The sequence below is a fragment of the Heteronotia binoei genome, chromosome 6 (genome assembly GCF_032191835.1).
Source record: "Heteronotia binoei isolate CCM8104 ecotype False Entrance Well chromosome 6, APGP_CSIRO_Hbin_v1, whole genome shotgun sequence".
NCBI classification, from domain to species: domain Eukaryota; kingdom Metazoa; phylum Chordata; class Lepidosauria; order Squamata; family Gekkonidae; genus Heteronotia; species Heteronotia binoei.
In genome coordinates, this window is record NC_083228.1 from 29833024 (window position 1) to 29856404 (window position 23381).

Consider the following 23381-nt stretch of genomic DNA (forward strand, 5'->3'; position numbering starts at 1 on the left):
TAGGGGTCTTAGTGGATCATACGCTGAACATGAGTCAACAGTGTAATGCGGTGGCTAAAAAGGCAAATGCAATTTTGGGCTGTATCAACAGAAGTATAGTATCCAAATCACGTGATGTGATGGTATCGTTTTACTCTGCTCTGGTAAGACCTCACCTGGAGTATTGTGTTCCATTTTGGGCACCACATTTTAAGAAGGATATAGACAAGCTGGAATGGGTCCAGAGGAGGGAGATGAAGATGGTGAGGGGTCTGGAGACCAAGTCCTATGAGGAAAGGTTGAAGGAGCTGGGGATGTTTAGCCTGGAAAGGAGGCAGCTGAGAGGTGATAGGATCACCATCTTCAAGTACTTGAAGAGCTGTCATATAGAGGATGGTACTGAATTGTTTTCTGTGGTCCCGGAAGGTAGGACCAGAACCAATGGGTTGAAATTAAATCAAAAGAGTTTCCGGCTCAACATTAGGAAGAACCTCTTGACAGTTAGAGCAATTTCTAAGTAGAACAGGCTTCCTCGAGAGGTGGTGAGCTCTCCTTCCTTGGAGGTTTTTAAACAGAGGTTAGATGGTCATCTGACAGCGATGAAATGCTGTGAATTTGGGGTAGATATTTATGGGTTTCCTGCATTGTGCAGAGGGTTGGACTAGATGACCCTGGAGGTCCCCTCCAACTCTATGATTCTATGACTTTAGCATACTGAAATACGATTGGATTGGACTTTTCGCACAACCAGATGGAGACAAAAGCTGTTATCATCATCAGTGTCTTTTCTTTCCTCAGGCAATATCTTGAGCTTGTGACTCAAGAGCCTGGATCAAAAGAATTACCTGAGAAGAGTCTTCAGGAAGCACTGACTGACATATTGGAAAAACCTCAGCCCACTGATATAGCGAGTGAGCCTTCCAAGAGGATCTGCACACAATGCCCAAGAGTGAGTGGCAGCAAAACCCTTGCCTAGGTCTAGATTAACCAATATGTGGAGCCCAGCCTAGAAACTTTCTCAGGATATTTCGATGTCAAGAGCTCCTCCTTTGGCTCCCTCCACAATGCTAACAGCTGTGAATCTAAGGCCTGCTGCCTCAATATAAAATGGGGGGAGCAGTATCTATACTGCCATGAATATAATTCAAATTAATTAATTTTTCCCTCAAAACAAATGTCAAGCAAACAAATAAACCTAAGTAAAATGAATACATACAATGTTAATCCATCTTGGGAAAATTTTAACTTCCTCAGAGTCAGGGCTAATTTAATAAATGGTGAAGGGTTTTTTTTTTTTCTTGGACTGGACCATTTCAGACTTACAAGTGGGAGATCAGATGTTTCACTGCTCTCCCACAAAACCAAAATCTCGCAGACAGAAATCTTGCATAGTAAGCAGGAAATGTTGTCCTTTCTTATTCTTTTTCTATATGTACAGAGTTTGTTTTGTTTGAAAGCATTCAGAATTTAACACAAAACCACCATCTAAGAGCAGTTTGAAGTGGTACCATTTAGAGAATGTTTTATCATGACTCTGTTTTGTATACTTTCCTTCAGAGTAAAGGAATTAGGATTGGAAAGATTGTTTTCATATGGTTTTATGCAGGGCTTTATTGTGTTGCTAATCACTATTCCTAAGTAACGGCACCTTTTTCCAGGGCTCTCCAAAGTCCTGATCCTCATGTGCCTGTTTGCTCTACTCAGACAGAGAAAGACAGTGGACCCTCAGGAACAGCCTTGTGGAGATCTCCAGAGGGAGGGGGGAAAGAAATCAGAGCCATTTTATGTATGAGTACTAGAACCTTTTACTTTAAAAATTTACTGTTTTTTTAAAGTTCTGAATAATTCTGACAGAATTTACCTCACAAGGATGCCTCTGTGAGCTGAACTAGATGTTACAGCTTTCATGCGTCCACCGTGTGTGCTTGCAGACTCATTGCGGCACTGTTTGGGCCCAGTTTGGCCGAGGAATGCGGCACAGGGGAGGAAGGGTGCCTCCCTCCCACGTGCCATTTCCCTAACTGAAATCTTTTATGACATGTTTGTTTTTCAGCTGAGGAACTACTTGAAATCACTTGGTAAAAAGAAAATACATGTCTCTAAGGCATCAACCATTTGGAAATTTCACAGAGTTATCCAAATGTTACGTGATGCAAACAAGAGAGACATTGTTGTACTGCTGAAGAGAGCACCAGAGAATATGGTGTAAGTAAAGACTGAGTGTACCTTTAAAAAGTCCACTTCTGACTGCAGCCTGGGCATTGACCAACACCAGTGTCTATATGGGACCTGCTGACAAAATGGAAAGGCTTGAAAGGAATATTGAGAGTTCGGGTAAAATGAAAACTAACAGAATATACTGAAGAGAGCAGACTTTAGAGGATGGTGGAAGACAGGAGGGCCTGACGTGACTTTGTCCATGGGGTTGCAAAGAGTCAAACTCGACTGTGCGACTGAACAACAACAACGTAATATGAGCATTCTCAGATTAAATATTTAGACTAAATGATTAAAATACTATTTATGTAAAGATTTTTCAAGTGATTTCCAGTGCCATCCCAATAAGTCTTTCCTGGGTATAAGCCCCATTGATTAAAAGCAGACATGCTTAACATAGCTCCCTTAATATCTTTTGGGTCGTTTTCGCACTCACCTTCCGCCGGCACGACCCCCCTCTTCACCGCGCAAGATCTGCGCGGATTTCGCACTAAACGCTGCGGAGCAGCCAGAAAAGCTGGAAGCTCCCGGCGCAAAAGCCGCTCAAACTGAAACCGCCAAAAAGCAGTTTGGCGTTTGCGCGGCTTTTGCAACGGGAGCTTCCGGCTTTTCTGGCTGCTCCGCAGCGTTTAGTGCGAAATCCGTGCAGATCCTGCGCGGTGAAGAGGGGGGTCGCGCCGGCGGAAGGTGAGTGCGAAAACAACCTTGGTTAAATGCACACAAAAGTGCCATCAAGTTGCAACTGACATATAGCAAGCCCAACAAGGGGCTTTCATGGCAAGTGAGAAGCAGAGGTGATTTGCAATTACAAATAATGCAACCATTTTTTAAAATTCTTGTATTTAACTTGTTTTTTGTTGTACATCGCCTAGAACAGGGGTGGCCAAACTGTGGTTCGGGAGCCACATGTGGCTCTTTCACATATATTGTGTGGCACTCGAAGCCCCCACTGCCCCATTGGCCAGCTTGGAGAAGGCATTTGTCTCTTTAAATCACTTCTCCAAGCCAAGCCAGCTGGTGGCTTGGATAATGCATTTAAAGTTGCTTTCTTTCTACCTCTCCCTCACACATCTATTTTCCTTCCTTCCTTCCTGTCTTGTGGCTCTCAGACATCTGATGTTTATTCTGTGTGGCTCTTACATTAAACAAGTTTGGCCACCCTGGGCTTAGAACCTTACATTGTAGGGAACAGGCGATCCAGGAAGGAAGGAAGATGCTATTTTCTGTTTGTTTTATGCATATGTAAATATATGCAGATTTAATTGGTTAATTCCTGAAAACTGATGTGATTAAATGATAAACATTTCCTTAACTAGGTGATAAGCCCTGTAACATTACGTCCTGATCTTTAATGTCTTTTATTCACTACAGCAGCCAAACAAGCTTGGTTGCAAATGAATGTGGAAGTAATCACTCTTTTCCACGGGCAGATAAGTACTCCTTATTCAAAGCTTGTAGCTATACACCAGACCTGCTAAATGCAGCCCATATATAATGACCCAGCAGTGGCTCATTTCAGTTCCTGCTACTGTTGTCAAAGGTAAGGGGAAGGGAAAGTAACATCACATACCTAGTAGACCACAATAAACAGACAGTAGGATATCTTCAGGTTGATAGATTCACAAGCTGTGCAGGTCTGATATGCATTATACCCTTCAAGTGATATCATAACCACTTCCCAAATTTATACTAATGTACAAGTTTTGTATTTGCAATTGTCTTGAAAAAGTCAATGGTCTCTCCACCTGATCTTCCTCTTTCCTTTTAGTCCCTTCTATATAGAGGCTGCAGTGGCTGCACAGTCACCAGCTTCCTTGATGGCACTGTCTGAATTTCTGGATTTTGGGAGTAAGAAGCAAACAGCCTTGCTGGAGAAGTTCCTCTATGCAGCAGCTTTATCCCCTCGGCCTTCCAGGGAGCTGTTCAGTTTGGTGCTAGTAAGTAGAAGATTTACTAGCTTACTACTTGCTTCTGTCGTTATCTGTCCTTCACATTTTCAGTTTTGTTTCTGTATGAATATCAGCGAGTATAGGGTATGTAGACAGAGTTACAGGTCCCCATTCCCATTTGCCTATGGAGCTCACTGAGGGACCTTAGTTTAGACACTAGCTGTCAATTTAACATACCTACCTGGACTGTTGCTAGGATAAAAGAGAGTAACCCTTATGAACGTTGCCAAGAGGGAAGATAAAATACATGTGGTGAGTGAATCAAGCCCCTCCTCCCAAAATACTTGGAATACACATAGTGGTTTATTTGGATTTGTTCACAATGGTATGTGTATCACTGGCGTATGCTGATGGCTTAACTTGAAAAGACTCTCAGTTGGATGTCTGAATTGGATCCACTGAGACAGATGGTGTTCTTCTGAGGATCAGAAGAACCTACAAGGGGGCTCACACATCCACATCCCTCACTTGTTGACTGTAACATTAAGTTAGTTGACTGTAACATTAATAGCATGTAAGTCTTTTTCTCTTTCTATGACTAGTTTGGTGTAGCGGTTAAGTGCACAGACTCTTGTCTGGGAGAACTGGGTTTGATTCCCCAATCCTCCACTTGCAGCAGCTGGAATGGTCTTGGGTTAGCCATAGCTATCACAGAGCTGTCCTTGAAAGGGCAGCTTCTATGAGAGCTCTCTCAGCCTCACCTACCTCACAGGGTGTTTGTTGTGGGGGAGGAAGATAAAGGAGATTGTGAGCTACTCTGAGATTCAGAGTGGAGGGTGGGATATAAATCCAATTTCTTCTTCTCCTTCTCCTTTTTCTCCTTCTCCTCCTCCTCACTTCCATCTTCCAGGATAAGATGAATGGGAAGAAGCTAACCCCAGGCATCTGGGAAACAGGAAACCTTGTCATTGGCACCTTGGCTGGCAAGCTGTGTCGGATGAAACTTTGTGGACTGCAGGTAAGGGCAACCCCAGCCATTTTAGTACCGTGGGCTGCCAAGTTCTCAACACTGACAACTTGAATTTGGGCTGGTCTCGCTTTACTGCCTTCCTTTTTTGTATTTGCTCATTTTCTCCTCTCCAATAAAACAGGAAGTAGATATTGGAATGGAGACTATCCTGCAAAGTCTCGAACGCACCAGAGACAATGCTGAGAGGGTGTCTTATTTGTTGGCCCTAAAAAATGCTCTGCTACCAGAAACCATCCCCACCCTCTTGGATTATGCAGAGGAAGGCTCAGCAGCAGTCTCAGCTGCAGCTCTCTCTGCTCTACAGAGGTTTCCTACACAGCATATTACCAGCCAGGTATGAGATGATTTTGCTACAACACAAGGAATTTTTTTTCTTTTTAATGATTTAAAATTTAAGAAAATGTTCCAAGTATTTAGTGCTAGAAGTGCAGGGGCAGTTCAGTTCTACATTTATTTATGTAGTGTATGCAGGGGTCATTTTGCAGAAAAATAGGTGGTGGAGCTCATCCAGGAATTGTTATGCAGCTGCAATACTATTCAATGGACAAGAGGTGGAACTCTCAGAAGGAGGAGGTGGAACTCTCAGGAAGGTTCAAGAGCTGCACTCCTGTGAGCTCCCACTGAATCCGAGGCCTGAGTGTATGACAGAAATCAATTTTACCAACCCCACACACTTTTTTCTTTCTTTCTTGAACTATTTTAGAAGATTCTGCCTGCTTCTTCTCCCTTTGCCTGTTAGACTGAGGGCTTTTTTTAATTATTGTAGAAAAAGCCCAGCAGGAACTCATTTACATATTAGGCTGCCAAGCCAGCCAGAACTGTGTTCCTGTGCATTCCTGCTCAAAAAAACCCCCAGCCCTGGTTAGACCTGATTACAGGCTGATGTTGTGTATCTCCCATCCTCGTTGGCTCCCGAAGTTAAGAAGGGTGAGGACTGAACAGAGTGTTCAGAAAAAAAGAATGCCCCAGCACCACAGTGGAATATAAATGTAGGAGACGGGAACCAAAATACAAACATTCTCTGTTGATCTCCATGAAGCTGTTCTGAGTGTTCCCAGGGCTGAAACTTAACATGAGCTTTTTGTAAATGGGAACATAAATATGCAAAATAATACAACACCCAGAATCTCCTATGCCCCAAGCAACATGTATAGGCAACCTCCTCCTCCACAAGGAGTTCCAAACTGCTCAGCATATGAATATATGCAAGTGACCCATCATAGGCCAAAGATGTCATGAAGCACCAGTCAAATAGAAGGCAAGGGAGGGTCACATGGTTTCCAAGTTAATAGAATGCCTTCTCCCACACCTGCTCTACAGGTCCAACCAGCAGCCCCAAGAAAGTGAAGCAATTTAGAACTTTCAGTAAAACTTTGTTCCAAGCATCCACAGGTGCTGGTCATAACTGGCAACTCAAATATAACTCAAAAGGCATAATGTTTGCTTATAAAACTGAATATCCATTTTTTTTAAAAAAAAAAAGAACCCCTACCTGTAGAAAATGAGAACCCAGAGAAAGCTCTAAGCTAGAATTATCATCCATTGGCATGTAGAAAACCATGATTCAGATCTAGTTGCCGGGCAATTACACTGTCAGTTGTGGTTTTTTCCCTAAAAATTACAGTAGAAAGCCATACATTATACATCTGCTGTGAGTCATGGAAAGGAACTGAATTTCTGTACCTGCATTCTTGCACTAGGTCAAAATGTCAATGAATCAAATTTTCCACCAAATCTGGAAACTCTATCCAAAAGTTTCAAGATTGATTGCTGCGGAAATCCTATTAGACAATGAGCCCTCACCAATGGACTTTATCAATATCCTGTTGGCTACCAGAGAACTAAAACCAGAAATGTCAAGAATACTGCTGTCGAAAATCCAAACCATTCTACACTCCCACCAACATCCTACAAGGTATTGTATCACCTCCAGCACATGTACACTTATTAGACCAAGGGGAGGTGGGAGCAAATCACTGTGGGAACTCTCTTCTTTGTCGGCCATCAAGGAAGCTTTCAGCCTTCTTCCCCATCCCTCCAGCAGACCAACATGGAATGGGAGGAGATTCTCCAGTTTCACCTGAAGAGATCCAAGTCCTTCTAATTATGACTGTTGTCTGAGACAGATGGCTGGTCTCACGTAAGCAGTGTACGAGGAAGCAAATAACCTTTCACTAACAAGAAACAAAGTTGATACCCTTTCTTTTCTTACCAGCATCAGACCACAGGAGACAGAATGTGAACCCAGAATAGAACACACAAATATTCAACAAGATTCAATTAACTCTTAATGGAACATGGAATAGTCAAAACTTTAGACTCATCCTAAGCACAGTTTTGTGAAAGCAAGTTCTGTTTAAAACAGTGAGTTTGATTGCTGTGTGTGCAGAAAAAGCAAAATAAAAATCTTTTAAGCAAATTTAAAGAATGACTGTGGAAGAGGGGTAACCTACCTCTGCCATGGAAAAACAAGAGCTGTGGACTGCACCTGGTTGAAGAAGCTGTTTCTCTTCCTTGCAAGTGTTTTTCAAGGGCTTTATCTACAGGGGTGCAGAAAGCCAAGAACCCGGATACCACTGTTGCCGAAAGAAATTGATTCTAGCAACTAGATTACTGAAGAGAGCAGGAAGTGGATCTCTCTCTTCCCAGGTGTCCCTCTGTATGGGGGAGCTGGGCATCTTCTCCTTTGATGTTCTTCATCCCTGACCACAGCCTGCAGCAGAAAAGAGGAAGTCTAGTAGCACCATAAAGACTAACAAAATTTGTGGCAGGGTATGAACCTCCGAGAGTCACTCATTGAGAGTCGCACTCTCACAAAGGCTCATACCCTGCCAGTTTTTTTTTAATCCTACTGGACTCTTGCTCTTTTCTGCTGCTACAGACAGAACAACATGGCTGCCCATCTTGATCTGCATTCTGCAGTCATATCCCAGGTTGGTTTCAAACTAAAAAGGTAAAGGTGTGCAAGCACCAGTCATTTCCGACTCTGAGGTGATGTCACATCACAGCGTTTTCATGGCAGACTTTTAATGGGGTGGTTTGCCATTGCCATGTCACCTACACTTTCCCCCCCAGCAAGCTGGGTACTCATTTTACCAACCTCGGAAGGATGGAAGGCTAAGTCAACCTTGAGCCAGCTACCTGAACCCAGCTTCTGCTGGGATCGAGTCATGAGCAGAGAGCTCGGACTGCAGTACTGCAGCTTTACCACTCTGCACCACAGGGCTCTACTACCCCAGTTTTTAAAAAAACTTAGTGGATGAGCGATGGCACACACCCGCAAGAACAGGATCTCCCCCTCACTGGTTTCTGTCTCTTCTTCTTCCTAGCCTGGGAACAACCATTGCATGTCCTGCTTACCTGTATTTATAATTTCCTCAGAGGCCAAATTACAGCTTGATTTTCAGAGAGGAGTAGCTCTCTTATGTCATATTTTCCCATTGAGTCTTATCACTCTCTCCTAATTGTCTTCCAGGCAGACGATCAAAAGTGTTTTGAAAGATCCACGGATAAATAATTACTACATCCTCTCATCCCAGATTGGCACCTCTGACTCCTTTTCAGGACCATGGGCAGGTGACCGAACATACAGTTCTGTGTAATCTTCCCTCAGAAACAAAGAAACAATTCTGAGGGGATTTTTGAGGATTATATATAGAGAGAGCAGGAAGCATTGCTTGCAGGGAGACATAGTATAGTAGCACAGGAAACAGGAAGCAAATAAGAGGAGATTTGACCTGGCCAAGAATGAGTGGTGCTGCTGCTGTTGTTATTGTTGTCATTGTCTGAGATCAGCAGTCAGGAATATTAACAATACATAATACACATTGAATGTATAAAATTGATGTTCTGTACAGAAAATGTACAATAAAAATAGAAAATATTATACTAGACCATATTCTTCTGCCTCATTGAACATGCCAGAGTACAAAATCTTGCTACCTTAAGAACATAAGAGAAGCCATGTTGGATCAGGCCAATGGCCCATCGAGTCCAACACTCTGTGTCACACAGTGGCAAAAAAAAAATTATACACACACACACATATATATATATATATACAATGTGGCTAACAGCCACTGATGGACCTCTGCTCCATATTTTTATCTAACCCCCTCTTGAAGCTGTCTATGCTTGTAGCCGCCACCACCTCATGTGGCAGTGAATTCCACATGTTAATCACCCTTTGGGTGAAGAAGTACTTCCTTTTATTTGTTTTAACCTGACTGCTCAGCAATTTCATCAAATGCCCACGAGTTCTTGTATTGTGAGAAAGGGAGAAAAGTACTTCTTTCTCTATTTTCTCCATCCCATGCATTATCTTGTAAACCTCTATCATGTCACCCCGCAGTCGACGTTTCTCCAAGCTAAAGAGCCCTAAGCGTTTCAACCTTTCTTCATAGGGAAAGTGTTCCAAACCTTTAATCATTCTAGTTGCCCTTTTCTGGACTTTTCCCAATGCTATAATATCCTTTTTGAGGTGCGGTGACCAGAATTGCACACAGTATTCCAAATGAGACCGCACCATCGATTTATACAGGGGCATTACGATACTGGCTGATTTGTTTTCAATTCCCTTCCTAATAATTCCCAGCATGGCGGCCTGTGCATGTAGGATATATGCATACAGGGCTTTTTTCCTGAAAAAAGAAGTGCTGAAACTCTTAAGAGGGAAATGAAGGAGAAACAGGTGTCTCTAAAGATTTTTTGAGAATTTTGTTTCCACAAAGAGGTTCCAGAACTCCATTCCACTGCGTTCCCCCAGATATATCTCCCACATATCACCTTTCAAGAAGGGTGTATGAGAGGACATTAAAGCGGGCAAAAGTGAAAGCTCTGCAGTGTTTGGGGAATTCTAACATATAAAATTAATTTGATGGAACCAAATTTTTGTTACAGTTTCCACTGCTGGGTCAGAGTAGTCCTGTGATCTGTTGACTTGAAGGGTGGTGTCCCACTGCCCTGAATGACTTCCAATGCATGTGGTATGTGAGAACCCACTTTTGTGAAGAAGAATCTTAAAGTTGCTGTAGCCGCTCTTCGGGCAGATTCAATTACAGGGACCTCAGCAGAGTATAACGTCATAGAGTTTACCATCCAAAGCAGCCATTTTTTTCATGGGAACTGGCCTCTATCATTTGGAGATTAGTTGTAGTTTGGGGAGGCCTCCAGGCTCCACTGGGGCAAGCAATTCTACTTGTCACATTATTCTCTTTTTCTCTTTCAGTCACCAGAGACATATTCTCTACCTACAGTCAGGAGGCCCTGTTCACAGAGAATGGTTTCCTGAAGAAAGCCATCAACAGTTTCGATATGTTAAGCCACAGCCATCGACTTCAAATTGTTCAGGTCTTACACTATCTATCTTCGCCCTTGCCCCCTGCCCCTGCCCCGCAAGAAAACCTGAGACCTCTCAAGGTTTTTTGTTCAGACGTCACCTTAGCTTGATGCTAAATGGGTGAGAAAAGGCTATGTTATTTTCTGCTCCTTGATAATGGCAACAATGACATTTCCAACAAAAAATTTATGCCTGAGTGGTGCCCCTGGTGCAGTCTGGCCAGTTTTCCACTTTGTGGGCCAGTTATGAGGAGAAGTATAAGGCTGTATTTAAGATGATTCAAGAAAAGTGTAAATGTGTGTGGCTGGGGTGTGTGTGGCTAACATGAGAACCATTTGACTGGAAGTGAAAAGTTCCTAGGAAGCTGGAAAGGAGACACGAAGGGGAAGGCCAAGACCAGGGAAACAAACATAGCGCAAAGATGTGTACCAGATGAGTACCATAAATAACATGGTGTAACACAGCGCTCTAGGAATCCCCTTCGAGATGGGCGTGGGGGAAGGAATCCTATAGCATTGTGTAATGCTGTGATGTAACACCTTGGTGCCATACATCAAACCCTCCCAGTTCTGTGACATCATGGGCACACATCCCAAGAGCCCTAGTTTTGATAGTTAGAATAAAATGGAGGAGGGGAGAATGCTGCAAAATGTCTTGGGTCTCACCCACCATAAGGACAAATTGCAACTACTTGGTTTCTCCTGCACAGCCTTACTGCATCTTGGAATTAGGGTTGCCAAACAGGAGCCTTTTGGGGAAGGCATTTGTTGGGTTTCATTGACTCCAGAAGACTTGAACTCAAACCCTGCCCTTCCCAAATCTCCAGGAATTTCCCTCCGGATACTTACAGCTTACTGCAAAGAGAAGCGTTTAACTATCAGTCTTTTAAATACCAAAATTCTTGTTATTTTGAAAAGATTTATCAAACACAGCTGGACAGCTCAGCTTTCCCATGTACTCCTAGGTGCGGCAAGCCTCCAGGTGGGACCCAGGCATCCCCTGGAATTACAACTTTTCTCCAGTTTGGTGTAGTGCTTAAGTGTGTGGACTCTTGTCTGGGAGAACCGGGTTTGATGCCCCAGTCCTCCACTTGCAGCTGCTGGAATGGCCTTGGGTCAGCCATAGCTCTCGCATATCTGTCCTTGAAAGGGTAGCTTCCATGAGAGTTCTGTCAGCCCCACCTACCTCACAGAGTGTCTGTTGTAGGGGAGGAAGGTAAAGGAGACTGTGAGCTACTCTGAGATTCAGAGTGAAGGGTGGGATATAAATCCAATATCTTCATCTTCTCCAGACCACAGAGATCAGCTCCCCTGGAGAACATGGCTGCTCTGGAGGATGGACTCTGTGGCACTGTAACACCACTGAGGTCCCTGCCCTCCCCAGGTTCCATCCTCAAATCTCCAGGAGTTTCCTGGCCTGGATTTGGCAACCTTATCCCCTCATCTCTTACTGGTGGCTGGGAAGGACCTGGCAACTCTACTCTCTGAAGAACCATTTTATATTTACAGTTCCCCTGATGCCCCAAAAGTGTTCCAAAAGGTTCAGGCTGCAAGGCCGTGAACAGATAATTAGGTTTGGAGGTTGCTATACACTGTCTTCCCTCTTAGTCCTATTTACACACTAGGCCCAATCCTACAGGCCTAATGCGGCAAGTGGCCCAACTTGATGGAGAGAAGAAAGGGGGGGGGTGCCTGGCTGGCTGCGATGAGTGGAAACACTGGGGAAAATGAAGAGCAAATTATTCTGTACAAAAAAGAAACTATGCTGCTACTGTGGAGAGGTGTTAGCTCTGTGTATCATACTTCCTTTTGTTTTTAAATGTCTTCTAGATGGCTACTGAAGCAGCAGGGTTTGAGAACATGTTGGGTGGTGGTGCTGATGATGATGAAGAGCAAGAAATCACGGCTGGCATGTCGCCTGTTTTGCTTGATGTCCAGTTACGACCTGTGACTTTCTTCCAAGGGTACACAGATCTAATGGCCAAGTTCCTACTGAGTAGCGGTGAGCCCACCACTATAGTCAAAGAAAATATACTATTGATGGATCATCAACAGGTATCAGCACTTCTTTTTCCATACATCCCTGTGTTGTCTTCCCATGTGGTGCAGTCAATAGAACTGCCAGGTCCAACTCAGGAAATATCCGGGGACTTTGGGGGTGGAGCCAGGAGCAAGGTTGTGACACACATGATTGAACTCCAAAGGGAGTTCTGGCCATCACATTTGAAGGAGCCATGCTCCTTTAAAATGCCTTCCCTTCACTGGAAATAATGGAAAATGGGGCACCTTCTTCGGGAGCTCATAGAATTGGAACCCCTAGCTCAATCTTTTTGAAACTTGGGGTGGGGGGGGGTGTTGAGGAGAGGCACCAGATGTTATGCTGAAGAACTGGTGCCTCTGCCTCAAAAAACAGAGCCCCAGATACCCACAAATTGATTCTCCATTATACCCTATGGGGGCCAGTCTCTGTAGGGTATAATGAAGTGCCCAGCAGACATTCAAACTCCACCACCACTTTCTGGTTTGGAGGCAGGGGGGGAGCCTCCAAACCAGGTAATTCCCTGCCCCCAACTGAGGATTGCCAACCCTAGCAGTCAAGAATTGTCCCAAGGGGACTTTCTGTCCAATAGCTTAAATCCTACTTGCACCAAAAGTACTGTGAACAGGACAGTACAATCCTATGCAGTATCACTCCATTCTCAAACCATTGAAATCAACAGAATGTGCAAAATTCCCATTGTTGACAATCTGATATATTAGTCAAAGGTATATGCTTGATAATAGCCTAGTGCATTAGGATTAGTTTTCCAGTTACCAGTATGTAATGGGAGTGGTATTTCTGGCATGACTCTCTTAAATCTTCTAAAAAACACCACTGCAGTTATGGAACTCCTTCCATTGGGAAGCTTTACTTGATCCCATAAACTGCCCTTAGTTTTCTCCTGCAAGGTTGTGAAAACTTGCCCATGGGTGGGGGATGCATTTAGTACGGCCATTTTAAAAAAGATACTAAATTTATTAAAGGTAGACAACATGACAAATTCCCAAGAAATGGGGTCCCTCCACACTCAAAGAAACTAGCCAACCCAAGGCACATAGCTGTGAAAAGTCTGGCCCAAGGTCATCATGATGTACAAAACTCTTCTGTTTGCCACTGTGCCCTGTTTTATAGCTAAGTCCAACATCCACTCTTTCCAAAGTTGTATTCATGGAGTTGAACTGGATTTCTAATGCTGCAGGACTAGTCTTTTGGCTACTGCTGTTGCCCTCAAGATCCAGAATTGGTTTTTTCAAAGTGAATCACCAGATGAATGGAGCAATAAATGTGCTGCTGCTGACACATCTAAATGCATATCTCAAAAAGTTCATCTGCTTTTTGCCCAGTGGGGCTATCATTGGCCCAACTGCATCATACAAAAGGTTTCCTTGCTGCAGTGCCAGCAGCAGCTCCATAACATTAAGCTCGACCTCACCAAGCTGACAGGGTCCAACATACTTGGAAGATTAAGTTGTATCATTTTTATTATTATTATTATTAGATTTATACCCCACCAGCATACCCCACCAAAGCAGGCTCAGTGTGGCTCACAGGCCAGTTGGCAATATAAAACATCAATAATGAAACAAAAGCATATTAATAACATAAAACATAAAAATTAGAGTTGGTGCTATTTTACAATTATATAAATAGATAACTAGGCAGGATCGTATCAGCTATAGATGGTTCCAATGAAGCTAGCTTAATATTTTACGAGATTTCTGTCCACTGTGAAGGGTTGCTTTGAAACACGTGAAACTGCCTTATACTGAATTAGATTCTTGATAGATCAAAGTCAGTATTGTCTATTCAGACTGGCAGCAGATCTCCAGGCCAGGGTCTCAGGCAGAAGTTTTAATATCACCTAACTGCCCAGTCCTTTTAACTGGCAATACCAGGGACTGAGCCTGGGGCCTTCTGCGGGCCAAGCAGATGTTCTACTATTGAGTCTTCCCCTACCCCTTTGCTGTCTCATCTTCCATGTCCACAACTTCCCCTCAAGCCCCACAGATATAAATGCATATAAACTTTGAGCTCCTTATAGAGGTTCTGTTGTACATAGAAATATGAAAACCTCAAGAATTTCAGTTTCGTTTTAAATTTGTACTGTATATTTGATGATACTTTTATTTTATTTAGTTGTTTTTCTGGCATTAATTTAGTAGAGACTGTAATATTTAGACTTACTCTAATTTCTATTTCATCTTATTGCCAAGTGGACTCTGTCTGGTGGACCTTTTTATATTTATTTATAATTATTTGTGCCTAGCTCTGGATTTCTATTCCTGATTTTCTGTACTATTATGCCTTTAAAGGTCTGTGAATGTGTGTGTGATTCAGTAATTGGCTACCTACTTGGAATCTATGCTTTAGGAAAAGGCAAGTAAAAAAACATAGTAAGAAACAACAGCCTGTAGACCTACATCCACACTGACTGCCCTCTCAGTTTGGCGTGAGGAGCCAGTTTGGTGTAGTGACTAAGTGCGCAGGCTCTTATCTGGGAAAACCAGGTTTGATTCCCCACTCCTCCACTTACAGCTTCTGGAATGGCCTTGGGTCAGCCATGGCTCTCGCAGAGCTTGTTCTTGAAAGGGCAGCTTCTGTGAGAGCTCTCAGCCTCACTACCTCACAGAGTGTTTGTTGTGGGGGAGGAAGGTAAAGGAGATTGTGAGCCGCTCTGAGACTCTGAAATTCAGAGTGGAGGGTGGGATATAAATCCAATATCATCTTCTTCTCTCAGATGAATGTTACTTTTCTGTTTTACAGATAAGATGTGACTTCAAAACATGTATAAGCTCTAGACAAAGACTTGGATAATCCTGTAACTGAATACCTTCTGTTGTATTGTACAGGCAATCCCACTTCAGTCCGGTTTGCAAACTGTAATTACTGTTCAGGGAGAACTTGGACTAGACATTTCAGCCAACATCAATGTAAATCTGTGGGAGCAGGAGTTTCAAGTAAGCACTAAAACAAGGTATGTGGATAAGACCTGATTTCTCTTTCCCAAGTCTAAAGGAGATTTGCTGGTACTCTCACACAAACTCAGAAATGCCAGGCCAACTTGAGGAAACAGAAGCACAACCCTATGGAGGTTTACTCAGAAGTGTTAGGTGGGGCTTAGTTTCAAGTATGATTACCAACCTCAAGGTGGGGCATGGAGTTCTCTCAATATTACCACTGATCTCCAGACCACCATTCCCTGGAAGGAATGGCATATTCAGAGAGGAGATTGTATACTAAGTATCATACAGTCTAGCTGAAATGAAAGTTGTAGAGTACTGCAAGGGGGTGAACACTCCCATTTATCCTATGGTATATACTAGGGGTGCCAAACTGCAGTTCAAGAGCCGCATGTGGCTCTTTCACACATATTGTGTGGCTCTCAAAGCCCCCACCACCCTGTTGGCTGACTTGGAGACGGCATTTCTCTCTTTAAATTACTTCTCCAAGCCAAGCCAGCCAGTGGCTTGGAGAATGCATTTAAAGTTGCTTTCTTTCCACCTCTTCCTCCCCATCTCTTTGCCTGCCTTCCTGCCTGCCTGCCTTACTGTCTGGTGGCTCTCAAATATCTGATATTTATTCTATGTGGCTCTTACGTTAAGCAAGTTTGGCTACACCTGATATATACCATACAAAGAGGAGGATGGGACTTCTGTTGGCTGCCCAATTAAATTTGTCTCCTTAACACTCAGAAAATTCTGAAGAGGAGTTTGAGAGAGTTTTTTAGGTTGTGTGTAACATAATAGGATACCAGCCAGTTATACCTGCACAAATATATAGGGTCAAAGGATCTGTATGACATTAGGATTGCTAGCCAGAGTCTAGCCAGAGTCAGCGGAAGACTAGGCATAGGGACGAGGCGAGAATGCTGCCATGCCACCTACCTGGATGAACACGGAAGTGACATCACAGATCTAGGATGCTGCAGAATCATTTCCCCTAAAGAGAACCAGGATGGTGTTGCGGTTAAGAGCGGCAGACTCTAATCTGGAGAGCCAGGTTTGATTCCCCACGGCTCCTTCACATGAAGCCACCTGGGGAATCTTGAGCCAATCACAGTTCTCTCAGAACTCTCTCAGCCCCACCTACATCACATGGTGTCTGTTGTGGGGAGAGAAAGAGAGGGCAAATGTAAGCCACTCTGAGACTCCTTCGTGTAGTGAAGGAAAGGTCCCCTGTGCAAGCACCAATCGTTTCCGACTCTGGGGTGACGTTGCTTTCACAACGTTTTCATGGCAGACTTTTTACAGGGTGGTTTGCCATTGCCTTCCCCAATCTTTTACACTTTCCCCCCAGTAAGCTGGGTACTCATTTTACCGACCTCGGAAGGATGGAAGGCTGAGTCAAGTGGGGAATAAAAATCAACTCCTCTTCTTCTGAATCTTAGAGCAACACGAATGTTACTAATGGATTGACCCTGGAAATGACATCATGCTGTCAGCATGACAGCAATTTTTTATATATATATTTTTAACCATAACAGCCTATCAAAGAGAAAAGGGGGTCAGGGACTCAAAGTGGAGGATCTCCCAATGGGAGCAGGAAAATGGCAACTCTGCAGGACATATAAAACACATGCAGACAGAAGCTTAAAAAGGATTAAGATGGGAGGGGAGGAAAGGGAAGTGATAAAAAGGTAAAGGTGCAAGCACCAGTCATTTCCGACTCTGGGGTGATGTCACATCATGATGTTTTCACAGCAGACTTTCATGGGGTAGTTTGCCATTGGCTTCCCCAGTCATCTACACTTTCCCCCCAGCAAGCTGGGTACTTATTTTACTGACCTCAGAAAGATGGAAGGCTAAGTCAACTTTGAGCAGGCTACCTGAACCCAGCTTCAATCAAAATCAAATTCAGGTCGTGAGCAGAGAGCTTGGACTGCAGTACTGCAGCTTACCACTCTGCACCATGGAGATGGGAAACTTAGACTTAAAATTTGAATATTTGTTGGAACTAAATGACTTCATTTAAAGGGAGAGTGATGGAAGAATTGGTGTTGACCTGGACATAACATCACATACCTGCTGAGCTTCCTTTCCCAAACTCTGCCTTGTCTCCTCCAAGCACCATCCTACATCATCAGGCATTTCTCAAGCTGTGTCTGGCAGGATTGCTCTATGGTTCTCTTCTTAAAGGGTAACTAAAGAGCACTGTGATATGAAAAAGACCTAGGGAAGGCTTTAGGGACCACTAGCAAGAATAAGAGAATGAAGACAGTGGTTCCTTTGGTAATCATATACCCTTTAACAAGGTACTAAACTTAATAAATGCCATGGAGGGAGTGCATTAAGCTATTTGGCATAAAGACTGTTGCAGGAAAGGTCTTGTGTGAGCAAATAATCAGATGCAAAAGTTGTGAAAGATTCCTTTGTAGAAGCAGAGATGCTTGAACATCTGTTGGTTTGGCACATGTTTCGCTTACCCCGTTGCAAGCAGGGAGCCAACAATTCAGCAGGGAGTTGGGCTTGTTCACAAGCAGTTCAAACTTGTTCTCAAGCTGCTTCCTGCACATTTGGACTGCTGGACACAATGGTATAATAAAAGAACAGGAGGAAACTATTCTTAGAGGCTGAAGGGGATAGTGTTAGATATCTGCATCTAGCCCTCTATATATCAGCATCTTCTCTTTTTTTCCCTTTTGCTGGCCAGACCTGCTAAATAAGATCCTGTTGTCAGCTGCTACCAATTCAAGCAGGACAATGGTTGATACACCAGCAGGGAGCATTTAGAGAAATTTCCCCATCCCTTTTAGCAATGGGTCCTTAATGATGTATGGAGATTTCCACTTTTTTGAGAAAACTAAGATTTTGGACTTCTCATAATTGAGCTGGAGTTTATTACTAGTAAAGTACAGAACACAACGGGACAACAGACATCTTAAGCCCACTCTAGAGCAGGACAACAGCACCGTATGGTCAGCATAAAGTAACAAGGGTACCTGTAATGCACCGAGTTTTTGACTATGGCAGTCAGGACCAAACAACTGAATAGCCAGGTCATTAAGGAAGAGACTGAATAAAAAGGGAGCCAAAATGCAACCCTGTTTGACACCCTTATTGGCAGCAATCTTCGATGTTAGGTTGCCTACTAATGAGCATTTGATCTGGCAGGTGGTAGAAGTGTGTAATCTCTTAATAAGCATAAGGAGTCTTTTATCCATGTTTAGTTTATCTAGCTTAATCCAGAGGAGGTCCCTGTCAACTGAATCAAATGCACCTTTTAAATCTAAAAAAGCAACAAATAATTTCTGGTTATTATGCACCGTGTACTTGTTGACTAGATGGGATAGGGTAATGCAGTGGTCTAAAGTGGTCTTCCCTTTGCAGAAGCCCAACTGTTCAGGGCCTAGAATTTTTTCCTGCAACATTCAGAGATTGAGCTTGACTAATAGATGTTTGGAGTAAAGCTTGCCAATGATGGAGAGTAGGCTAATCGGCCTGTAATTGGCAGGGTTAGTGTGATCACCTTTTTTGTATAGCAGGAACACTATTGCATTCAACCATGCCAAGGGAATTATGCCAGTTTGATCTACAATTGTAAACAGAGAAGCAAGGGGAAAAGCCCACCAGCCTGGGTCTAATTTTAAGATTTTGGAGGAAATAGCATCTGGGTCATGAGCCTTTCCTTATTTCAGTTGTGTAATTAATTCTTTTATTTCCTCTGGAGGGACAGGAGGCCAGTTGGGTAAATCGGCTAGAGGAAAATCAGATGGTTCAGCACAAGTTAGATCTTGATGGAACAGAACTGAGAAGTCCTGAAACCAAACATAAGAGAAAATGGCAGACATAGATGGGTCATTGGCCCGGAATGCACCCAAGACTATGGCCCAGAACTTATTAGAATTTTTTAAGGTAGTAGCATGGTATAGCTCTTCCCATTGAGTTTTAATATAATTGTCCCTCTTTTTTGTGATAAGGTGGTGCAACTGAGTCTTGAGCACAAAGTATTGTGATGGCAAGGTCAGGGCCTTTGAATTGTGGTATTGGTTGTAAACTTTACGCGGAAGAGTTTTTGTTTCTTTACATTCTCTGTCGAACCATCGGCGTGTAGAGTTCACTAGAATAGTTGCACCTCTGCTTGGGCACCCTGAACTGACACGCTGTGATTTAGAGATATAAGATGTTAAAGAATTGTAAGTTGATACAGATACATTAGGGTCAGATGCACATATTAAAGAGGATCTGTATTCTACAGCGGGACCAGATCTGAAGAGCTGTTGGGTTTTCCAAACTGTGCGATCGTTCCATGGAATTCTGGGCAATAAGTCAGTCTTGTAAGGTTGCAAGGACAAGTTACAGGATGGATAAATGTGAGGACCAATTGGAAGAGTCAAAATGAGAGGAAAATGGTCACTAATAATAAAATCCCCTAATGTAAAATCGTTGACATAAGGTTTCAATAAAGGAGAGATTAAAATGTAATCAATTATGCTACAGCCCCTCAGGGAGACAAAAGTGAATTCTCCTGAATTTGGGTAGCCAATCAAACTGTTTAATCAAATTCTGTTGTATTGCATACAGAATTTGGTAAGACAAATGCCTGCTGAATTTAGAAGGCTATCCTTGGAGTATCTTGAATAGGAGAAAATGGGTGGAAGGGTGTCATCTTGGTTAAAATCAAGAGCTTTTAAAAGTACGCTACAATCCTTCCCTACCCTAGCATTAAAGTCACCCACTAGAATTATTTCTATAGTTGGAAATTTCTTCTCTAATTCCTCCATGAGTATGGCCAAGTGTTCCCAATATTGCAAAAGAGTTAGCTTATCTAGAGAGGGTGGTATATATACATTCACAATAATTAAGGAGAATTTTTTGAGGAGAAGCTTGATGACCTGCACCATAGAGATGTTTGCCTGTAGAGTGATGTGTTCCAAGGCAAAATGTGAGAAGACAAGTATCCTGCTTGAAAACGACCCCTAGTATTACTCCTGAAAGCTGGAAGGGAATAGGACTTGTACCCTTCTAGTTGGATCTGGTGTGGAGTCCAGGTTTCTTGTAGTAGTATAACATCAAACCCCTTAAGTTATCTTATAAACTCAGCATCCTTGGCCTTATTCTGCTAGCCGGCCACATTCCAGGAGATGATCTTAATATCCAGAATGGTGAAGGGTTTGGATGGCGAGAGTATGAAAGGGGTGGTGAGTCAGTCTTCTCTGGTTAGTTGTTCAAGGGTGCCATTGGTATCATGAAACACAGATCCATTACCCAAGCTGCTCGAGATGTTCTTAATTAGTTGACTTGTATTTGGCCACACGATCTCACTATTGCTGTTCAGAAGGGGGTTTTCAGCCATTACTGGAGACATATGAACTTCAGCTTGTGTTGATGACTCAAGGTTCTCCTTGAGATCCAATATGCCTTCTATGGTGGAAATTAAATCAGTCTTCTCTTCAGGATTCACTTGTTGGGAGGGTGAGTGGTTTACTCCTGTTTTCCTTCGGTCTACCTCCATAGAAATGAGAGGAGTTAGAGGGACTGATAAAGCTGAACCATTCTCAAGAGTGTTGGGCATCATGAGCAGGTTAGATACTTGTTGCGTGTGATCACTTTTTGTTTTCAAAAGTTTGTCCCTCAACACTTTGAGTTTAGTTGTGATTGCAAGTTGTTCTGTAGATGGGAGGGCTGTGAAAGAGTTAATTAGATCCTATGTTCTATGGAGTTCTCAAGAAGGAGATGCTCTGAAGCTGGTTCAGGTAGAAAGGTGAATCAGGACCCTGAGCCAAGTCACTCTGGTCTCCAGCTTTCATCATTCCTGCCTTGAAATTGATGTCCTCTGTCAAAGAGCCCTCTTTTTGCAGGTGGGGTAGCAGTGGGTTTATAAGAGAATTGACAAAGACCCTAGCTGGAAAAATCCCCTTGGTGTGAAGGAAGTCTTTCTGGGACTGCAGCAGACTGGGGATCCTGGAACTGCTGAAAGTGAGCAAGATTCTTTGAGCCTGATTTGGGCTGGTAAGAGGTTCCACCATAATTAAGTCAATTGATGGTAATTTCCCTCTTAAAAGTGCTTTTAGATGGTAAGTAGCCCATCGAATTGAGTTACATAAGAACTTCTGTCCTTTGTAAGGGCAGACAGTTAAACACACTTTGGAAGGTTGCAGCTTTAATTTTAATTGGGCTCCCTCTTCACACTGCTGCTGTACCAAGTTCTTTAAGCTCTTCACTTGCTAATTTCCCAGAGTTTGTTTTAACTTTGGTATTTAGCAAGAATTTCTGAGACAAGTGGTCAATTTTATTTTCAATTTGTCTAAGTCTCTCAAAAACAGATTCAACAGTTTTAGCAGTTAGCTATATATGATCACTTGTAGCAAGTTTGAAGTCTTTGTCAGATGCAACGCCATGCCCTCTGCCATTCTTTATGGCAGATTTAACAAGACAGCCCACTCAGTCAGATACTGTCTCTGTAAGCAAAAATGTGTGGAGTCAGTTACTCATATTCTTTATTGTAATTTGTATACAGATCTTCATCACAAGTATTTACATCCTCTTTTAGTTAGCATGGTTGATTGTTCTGATGCGCTTAAGGTCTATAGTCTTTTGAACGATACTTCATCTAGTGTCACTGAGAAAGTGGCTAAGTCTCTTTATTCTGTTTTAAAGGCACTCCAGAGGATCTCATAGAAATAGTTTATGTTTATGCTTTTCCTGATGTATATGTATGCAATCATTCCATTTTACCTTTTTTTTGTTTTACCAATTTGCTCTGATATATATATCTATATATTTTATGCCACTAAAGGCTAACTTGACTTGACAATGTATGGAGATGTATAAGGCCACTTTCACATTACCATTCTGAACTAGATGCTATCCATTGTTGGCACAGTTCTGAGTAAAATGATACAGGGATGGATGGGGGCTTCATACAGTGAATTTCCTTCTGTTAATGAGCCATCTCTGAAGCACTACTATGGTGATTTCAAACAGTGCAGCTTTCCTCCACCACCACCCTTTTCCACAGCCCAATCTTCTTCAAACTTTTTTAAAAACGTTCTAAATTGAGCGCTATACTGCTAAACCAATATAGTGGTGCCAAAGCATCTCAATAGTACTGCTGTAGCATTGAAGTGCTATACTGGTTTGATGCTATAGCGCTCAACTTAGAATGTTGGGGGGAAATTTGAGGAAGATAGTGCCACAAAAAGCAAGGGGGGGAGTGATATGGACATCTTAAACAGCACACCCCAACAGTTCAGAAGCCGAATGAAAAGATGCAAACAGAAGAAAGCAGTTTCGCTTAAAAACAGCTCAGCCACGCTTTGCTAACTGGATGCAAATGGTTTTATATGAAAAGGTAGATAAAATCCATTAGCAGCTCATACAGGTCTGTCTGAAATGACAAAAAAAATCCATTAGTAACCAGCTACTAAATGTTATATAAAGGCTGTTTAAAGGAGCCTAAATCTATAATAATCTGGGGTAAGAAGTGTAGCTAGCCTTCAAAGGGGTGTGACACAGTTACACTAAAAGAACTTTTCAAGCAGGCATAAGTACAAGGGTTTCATTTAGCTAAAAGTGATGTAAAAGGTGATTGTAACAACAAAAGAGGAAACAAAGTAAAGCTTTTGATCGGTCAGTGCATTGGAGAGGGATTCCAGTGAGGAGTGTGGAGGAAGGGGTAGAAGAGAAACAGCAGAGAAGTGAGGAAGCAAACGCAGTAGATCAAAGCAGGGGACCCTTAACATACCTTAAAATTCCCCTAGAATAAGGGCCATACTAGCCCTACTGATCTGGAAGTCAGGACCTCTAAGACACAGGGTGGACACATCTCTGCATATGGCATTAAGTGTCTTGCATGGCCTCAAAATAAAATCAGCATGCAACTTCATTGGTCCTGAGTATTTGTATGTTGAGGCTTCTTCCCTTTGTGTTAAAAATGGAGGAAATAAATG

The 23381-nt window shown here is 42.8% G+C and overlaps 1 protein-coding gene across 1 annotated transcript in view; it reads left to right on the top strand.

Moving 5' to 3' along the window:
- The window catches only part of LOC132573612 (microsomal triglyceride transfer protein large subunit-like), a 49499-nt gene that overhangs the window by 22106 nt on the left and 4012 nt on the right, over positions 1-23381 (top strand). The window contains exons 7-16 of the mRNA XM_060241187.1: positions 778-928; positions 2033-2184; positions 3965-4133; positions 4996-5103; positions 5237-5449; positions 6816-7030; positions 8591-8691; positions 10343-10464; positions 12283-12507; positions 15343-15467. Coding sequence (XP_060097170.1) covers positions 778-928; positions 2033-2184; positions 3965-4133; positions 4996-5103; positions 5237-5449; positions 6816-7030; positions 8591-8691; positions 10343-10464; positions 12283-12507; positions 15343-15467 — 1581 coding nt within the window. The remainder of the gene's footprint in view (positions 1-777; positions 929-2032; positions 2185-3964; positions 4134-4995; positions 5104-5236; positions 5450-6815; positions 7031-8590; positions 8692-10342; positions 10465-12282; positions 12508-15342; positions 15468-23381) is intronic.